This window comes from Vombatus ursinus, unplaced genomic scaffold, assembly GCF_900497805.2.
Source record: "Vombatus ursinus unplaced genomic scaffold, bare-nosed wombat genome assembly UNPS02014832.1, whole genome shotgun sequence".
NCBI lineage: Eukaryota > Metazoa > Chordata > Mammalia > Diprotodontia > Vombatidae > Vombatus > Vombatus ursinus.
The window spans coordinates 44,151,948-44,159,758 of NW_020954610.1; the positions used below are offsets into that span (position 1 = coordinate 44,151,948).

General features: G+C 36.8%; 1 protein-coding gene and 1 long non-coding RNA gene across 5 annotated transcripts in view; one reads left to right on the top strand and one right to left on the bottom strand.

The window, feature by feature from the left end:
* Positions 1-778, bottom strand: part of TXNDC8 (thioredoxin domain containing 8) — a 36,513-nt gene extending 35,735 nt beyond the window's left edge. For all 4 annotated transcript variants that reach the window (XM_027839094.1, XM_027839096.1, XM_027839095.1 and 1 more), the window contains exon 1: positions 351-778. In XM_027839094.1, the coding sequence (XP_027694895.1) occupies positions 351-371 (21 nt within the window). In that variant the 5' untranslated portion in view covers positions 372-778. The remainder of the gene's footprint in view (positions 1-350) is intronic.
* The window catches only part of LOC114025630, a 112,154-nt gene that overhangs the window by 3,419 nt on the left and 100,924 nt on the right, over positions 1-7,811 (top strand). The window contains exon 2 of the long non-coding RNA XR_003567053.1: positions 3,830-4,021. This is a non-coding gene — a long non-coding RNA (uncharacterized LOC114025630). The remainder of the gene's footprint in view (positions 1-3,829; positions 4,022-7,811) is intronic.

Genomic DNA, 7,811 nt, shown 5'->3' on the forward strand with positions numbered 1-7,811 from the left:
GTGTGACCTTGGGCAAATCACTTGTATACCCCACGCCTCAGTTTCCTTATTGGCTAGAGGAGACAAACTAAATGGTTTCTGAGGTTCCTGCCAACTCTAATTTCTATGATTTTATGATCCTATGATCTTTGCTGCCTAACTAATAGCTTTGCAATAGCATTCAATTCAATTTAAAAGATATTTGAGAGCCTCCTATGTGAAAAGCCCTGTCTCATGCATTTCCACGAGAATCATTGACTACTGCACTAGGAAAACATTCCTAAGTCTATCAAATGTCTTTCTCTTTTCTCTTCTGCAGGGTACCCAAAGTAAAGGTCTTTAAGAAACAGCTGCTCAAGCCAAATACTTACCATGTTTTTAATGCTCTGCATAATGATTGCCAAGGGAAACAAACTGCAGACTAAGTTTGCTCACTGTTTCCAACGCTGACAATTGTAGGCTCCTTGTTAAATAGTCAAGCTTGAGGTTTCTGTGACATCACCACACACATCATCTTAGAACCTAGAACTTCAGTGGACTTTGGATCCATTTTACTGTTGTGCTGTGACTTGGCTAAGTGGAGCTCAAAGAAGAAAGGTCTTTCAATTTCTATTTCAGGCTTTCTTGACGGCCTCAGCAGTAGCCTAGGCTTGACCAGCTTTCCTAAAACCTTCCTATGTCCTGGGGAAGTGAATGAATAAAAGTGAGAAAATGGTCCACACATCATAGGATTCTTTTTGCAGTTGAGAAACACACCCTAAAGTCATAATTATAGTATATAATAAGATTTCCATGGTATTATGACTCAAACATAGACCTTCTGTAGAAGGAATCTCACTATTTTACTCAAAGTTGTGTAACCAAAAAGAGAACTGCTTTGACAATGCTTTTAATTTCTCAGAACTCATTGAATGTTAGAGAAACATGAAAGGAAGCTAACTCCTTTCTGATTATGATAAGATTTTCCACAGATGATAGACAATGTGGTTGGAATATATTTGGCTCAGAATTATGAAATTCTGAACTTTGGCTCCAAAAAGCTTGAAGTAATTTTAAAACATGCGAATGCCCAGAAGAAACCCCTTTGCCCTTAATGACAGCTCTAGTAATGTCTTTTGAATGCTTTGCTCATAATCTTGAGAGGCTATCCTTTCTTATTTAAACCAAAAGCTCCTATTTTCATCTCCAGAATTGGAGATTTTCTCTACACTGAGCTGCTTTTGACCTAAGATGTATCCATAACACCAAAATTACCCTTTACTACTCACCTTGGCCTCCTCTGACACCTTTATCTGTTTGGGAGATTCTGAGAAGTGAATCTTGGTGCTCCCAAATCATTTAAGACTAGTCAAGATTCATTCTCAGATGAAGCAGATTTTTTTCTTTCTTTTTTTTAAATAGTATTTTATTTTTTCCAATTACATGTAAAGACAATTTTCAACATTCATTTTTTATAAGATTCCGAGTTCCACATTTTTTCTCTCTTCTTCCCCCTGCTCCCCAAGATGGTAAACAATCTGATATAGCTTATACATGTGCAATCATATAAAACAGATATGAAGCAGATTTCTACAGCAGAGGTGTCAAACACATGGCCCAGAACACTCCCAAGTGTGTCAAAACCAGATTAAGATGTAATTGGGAAATATTTGACAAAATAAATAAAAATACAACAAAACATAGGTAATGTTAATATGTGGTTTTCTAAGTCAATATGTGGTCCTCAGAGTCCTTATATATAATTTAGTGGCCTCCATTTCTATTTGGGTTGTCAGCTGGATCAGAACTGGCTTCTAACCGGTGGGTGGCTGGAGCCAAACAGAACAGGCTAGAGACAAGAGAGTCAGGACACAAACAGAAGTTTAATTAATTTCAGAGTGAGGAAAATGACATATGCATATGGAAACCTCCTGCCCCTCAAGAAGGAGGCTTAAGGCTGCTGATGCTGGGACCACATAAAAGGGGTGGGCCCATAACATAGTTAGTCTTAGATCTTGCAATAGCTCTCATGGTTAGCATTTCTTGGGTCCCATGGTAACAGTCATTGTTTTAAGTCTTAGGGGTTGTGGCCACCCTGCCAGGCTATACAGTACCTGTCAGGAGTATAGTACCTGTCAGTGACAAGTAACAGGGAACATGTGATGGATGGCCCTGGGAAATAGAGGGAGCTAAATTCCTCAGTGAACACCTGGTGCTGGTCTAAGCAATATACTTTGCCAGAGGGTGATGTCTTGCTGAGCGCAAGGGATTATTGGTATGCCATGCTCAGGGCACAGCCTGCTTGTTAGGCCTTACCTCTGGAGAACAGGGTATCTCCAAAAAATTTTGACAGGGTTTGACACCTCTGGTTTATAAGATAGGAACCTTCTTTCCACTTTTAGAACAATGCCAGTCGACTAAATAACTCTGAAGTTATGTCCCCTCCCCCCATTAGTGCACATCAGGTATCTTTTTGGAAACCAAGCAGAATCCAAAAACTCTGCAGCCAGGTTGTGAAGGGCTTTAAATCCCAAACAAAAGACTTTGTATTTGATGGTGGTTTGAATAGGGAAACACTGAGCAAGGGAGTGACCTGTGCTTTGACCATATCTTTGTCAGCTGTGTGGAAGACATAGCGGTGAGAAATTTGAGGCAGGGAGACCAATTAAGGGTTGTTGCAATAGTCCTGATGAGAGGTGGTGATGGGTTGAACTAGGGTGGTGCCCCTGTAAATGGAGAGAAGTGGGGAGGGATGTGGGAGATGTCATTCAAGCAGAACTGACAAGACTTATGAGACATTGTGGATGACGCTGGTGATGGTAGAGGAGTTCAGGACCCAGAATTTCTTACTCCATCACTGCTCATAATGATTCATAGTGTATTTTGGGCTTTATCATAGTTACATTTGGTTGAAAGCTTGTCTTTTGAGCATTCAGATTTATTTGACTACAAGATATTTAAGTCATATATCTAGTGATCCTATGTGACATTTCCTTCTCTTGGCTTGTCAGTCTTACCTGTTCTGTACTTGTTTCAATGACTGTTTTCTAATGTTATTGCTTGAGGTGGGCCAGGGTAGGTACTAGCCAGCCCTCAGTCAATCCCCAGTCAAGCGAGATCCACTTGTTAGCAACAGGCCTGAGACAATGATAGGCCTTAAGTGAAGTTGGTGATTGATTAATAGCAGAGTTTGCTCAGGCTTGGAGAAAATCAGGCAGGGTGGGGACAGAGAACATTTGATCTTGAAGAGAGATGGGGTAGTCTTGGCAGGCTTGGAACCTTGCAAAATGCTCCCAGGATCAAAGTGATGTAGGTTCCAAGGCTTTCAGATCAAGTTGAGGTCCTTTGCTGGGCATTCCAAGTCAAAGGTCCGGCAGGGAGGAGGGAAGCATACCTGAAGGTTACCTTCAGAAGAGAGATGTACAACCTGGGTAACTTATCAAGACACTGGAAACAAATGACTAGAAGTAGAAAAGAGGCAGCTTTAAACTCAGAGTAAGGAAAACCCTTCTGGTCATTAGAGCTGCCTAAGTCACTTATTCCTGTATACCTCAGTCCCTCAACTGTAAAATGAGCCGGAAAAGGAAATGGCAAACCGCTCCAGTATCTTTGACAAGAAAACTCCAAATGGGGTCACAAAGAGTTGGACACGACTGAAATGATTCAACAACAACAACAACAAGAGTGGAACAGGATGCTGTAACCTACACCACTGCCGGGGGATAACCAATTATGTGTATGCTGACAGAAGCACATGAGAATTGTGTTTCTCAATGCATCCAAACGAACTTGATTGATCAGAGCATGCAAGTAATACCCTATAAGAACAAACCACTAACCTGGCTTCTTAGAGTTCCCTTTATGCATACAGGAACTGGACAAGTTTCCCCAGCTGGATGACAGAGGTCAAATGTCTCCCTTTGGGATGATCCACTGGCAAATCTCAGTCAACCAATAATCGATGCTTTTGAGCGAACCCCAACTTGCTCGAATATCAAGTATGGGGAACACAGGAGCCAGCTCTCATCATGCCCTAGGAACAGACTGATGACTGGGTTCTCAGGTAGGTTTTCTCTACTTTTAGCTATGGTATTTAGGTATTCCTAAATTTTCTTCAAAATCACTGATAAAGTTGCTTATGATATTTTTTCATTGATGGTTTGTTTTGTCATAAGGTCAATATGTGTTTATCAGTTGTTTTAAGACCATGCACATGTGGCTTACTAGGTCATACCACAAAGGTGCTTATTTTATTGTTTAAAAACAACTTACTGAAAACAGCTCAATCCTAAAATGAAGGCTTAAAAATGGAATCCATTATGGTAGGTTGATGACCTATCTTATTAAGGTAATAGAACTTATTCTCACTACATTATCAATTATGGTTAAGTTGAAGGATGTATTCCTACTATCTTATTCAGGTACTCAAGCTGATTTTCACAATTGCTCTTTCAGGAGATAATGGGTTCCTCCTCATTAGAGGTCTTTAAGTAGATGCCAGATAGCTCACAGATTTCTGTACAAATATGAGTTGGACTGGGTGACCTATGGAGTGAAAAATGCATTGGTTAAAGAGCTAGGGCACTTGGTTTCAAATCTTGCCTCTGATAGAGTGACAGTGACTTAAACTGAGCCTTGCTGGGCCTTAACTACCTCGTCTTTAAAATGAGAGAGCTGAATTAGATTAACTCTTCTTATTTTAGATCTATGATTTCCTAGGTCTCTTCCATTTCAGAGATTCTGTGATTTTGTGCATCAGGGATGGATCTTATCAAAAGTCTGCACTGCATGGTGATCCTTTAAAAGGGTCCCTGAAGCTACTAATGTTCTCCAATTGCAGATTTTAAAATTCTTTACTGGGGAACTGATGCTCAGAAAAATTGGCTTTTAAGGGCAGATGGTTTGCAAATGTATGGTCATTAATTTTTTTTTTCCTCATTAAGCAGTTGTTTTTTTTTTCAGTTTTACACTTTCAGTTTCATTGATGTTTTGTTTTTATGTTACAAACTTTTACAGAATACTCCCTCTTTGTGAAATGTCTCTTGAAACAAAATAGAAATTAGGTAAAACTAATAACACATTGCTCTCATCTGAAAGTGCAGGCAGCACTTGGGTTTCTTCCCTTAAAAACTGACTTCATATCCTTAAACCACTTATTGACTGGAAAATGGCTCTTTTTCATATCAATTTAAATCAGTCCCTTATGCACCTTAAAAATGAGGCTTTTATCAGAGAAGCTTGCTGCCAAGGTTTTTTTGTTTGTGGGTTGGTTGGTTGTTTTTTTGTTTGTTTTTTAACCACTTACTTGTTCTCCTTTATTCTTAGCTTTATTTGATTTTTTTGTGTGTGTGCAAAACTTTAAAAATTTTATTAATCAAAATTATCCTTTTTATTTTCTATTATCTTTCTTTCTTGTTTGGTCATAAATCTTTCTCCTATCTGTATATCAGATATTTTTTCTTCTGATATCTCTAATTAATTTACAATGTGACCTTTAATGTCTAGGCTATATATCCATTTGTTGCTAGTCTTTGTATAAGGTATGAGGTGTTAGTATAAATCTAATTTCTTCCATACTGCTGTGCAATTTTCCTAGAACATTGTGTCAGATAATGAGTCCTTATCCCAGTAGCTGGGGTTTTTGTGTTTATTGAATGCTAAAGTATTAGATACATTTCTTCTGTGTGTTGCATTTTTAATCTCTTCTTCTGGTTGATTTCTTTGTTTCTTAATACCAAACTATAATAATTACTGCTCTGTAGTATACTTCAAGATCTGGCCCTGCTAAGTCTCCTTCATTCCCACATCTTTTCATTACTTCTCTTGAGATTTTTAAACTTTTCTTCCACATGAATTTCATCATTAATTTTTCATACTCTAGAAAGTAATTCTTTGGCAGTTTGGTAAGGCATTGAATAAGTAAATTAATTTGGATACTATTGTCATTCTTGTGATATTAGTTTTTCCTATCACATGAACAACTAATATTTAACCAGTTATTTAGGTTTGGCTTTACTTCTGTAAATAGTTGCTTGTAGTTGTGTCTATATAGTTCTTGTATATATTGTGGAAGGTAGACTCCCACATATTTTATACATTCTGTAGATATTTTGTCTTCTTTGTATAAATCCAACCTTATCTTAATGTATAACCTGATATGTTATTTTAGCCTCTTTGCTAATATTTATTTTTTTGTGTCAATGTTCATTAGGGATATTAGTCTATGGTTTTCTTTCATACACACATATATGTCATAGAAGGAATTTGGTAGGATCATTTATTTTTCTCTTTTTTTTTTGTTTGTTTTTTGTTTTTTAGGCAATTGGGATTAAGTGACTTGCCCAGGGTCACACAGCTAGTAAGTGTCAAGTGTTTGGTCTAAGGCTGGATTTGAACTCAGGTCCTCCTGACTTCAGGGCCGGTGCTCTATTGTGCCACCTAACTGCCCCTCTATTTTTCTCTTTTTGCAAACAATGTATGTAATATTGGAATAAATTATTCTTTGGATGTTTGATGAAGTTCACTTTTGAATCCATCTGATCCTGGAGTTTTTTTCTTTGGAAGTTCATTTATGAGTTTTTAAGTTTCTTCCTCTAAAATTAGGTTGTTTAAATTCTCTACTTCTGGTTCTGGTAGTTAGGGTAATTTATATTTTTGTAAGCATTTATTTCATTTAAATTATTGGTTTTATTGGCATATTAGTTGGGTAAAATCATTTCTAATAATGCTTCTTCATTTGTTGTTAATTCTCCTTTTCATTTTTTTGGTCTTTTTGGTAATTTGGTTTTCCTTTCTCCTTTTTAATCAAACAAAATAATAGCTTATTTTTTTCTTAAACTAACCAGCTCCTAATTTTGTTTATCATTCAATGATTTTTTTCAGTTTTATTAATTTCTTCTTTAGTTTTCAGAATTACTATTTTGATATTTAAATGATGTTTTAAAATTTTATTTTTCTAGTATTTTCTAGTATATTTAGTTGCATTCCCATTCAATTTTATTTTCAGTTCCAGATTCTCTCCCTCCTCCCACCCTTCCCATCAAAAAAACAAGAAATACAAAACTCATTACAAATATGAAATCATGCAAAACAAATTTTTCTGCATTTGCCTTGTTCTGGAAAAAAAGAAAGAAAAGAAAGAGGGGAAAATATGCTTTAATTTGTATTCTGAGTCCATCAGTTCTCCAGATGGAGGTGGATAGCACTTTTCATCAAGAGTCCTTTGGAACTGTGGTAGATCATTGTGTTGATCAGAGTTACTAAGTCTTTCACAGTTTTATAATATTGGTTTGCTGGGGGAGGGGGTTGTATTTTAATTGTATTTTATTTTTCCCCAATTGTATGTCAAAACAATTTTTAGCGCTTATTTTTACAAGACTTTGAGTTCCAAATTTTTCTCCCTCCCTCTCTTTCCTCCCCTCTTCTGAAAATGGTAGGCAATTGTATATAGGTTATACATGTGCTACAGTGTAACAAATATTTCCCTTTTGGTCACAGTTGTGAAAGAAGAAACAGATCAAAAGAAAAAAAAATGCAAATAAGAGTAAAGTGAAAAAAAAATATGCTTCAATTTACATTCAGAGTCCATCAGTCCTTTATCTGGATGTGGATAGCATTTTCCTTCCTGAACCCTTTGTACTTGTATCATTGTGTTGCTGAAAAGAGCTGAGTCATTCATAGTTGATAATTGCACAATGTTGCTGATACCATGTACAGTGTTTTCTTGGTTCTGCTCATTTCACTTTGCATCAGTTCATGCAAGTCTTTCCAGGTTTTTCTGAAATCTATCTGTTCATTGTTTCTTATTGCACAATCGTATTCTATTGCATTCATATACCACAGCTTGTTCAGCC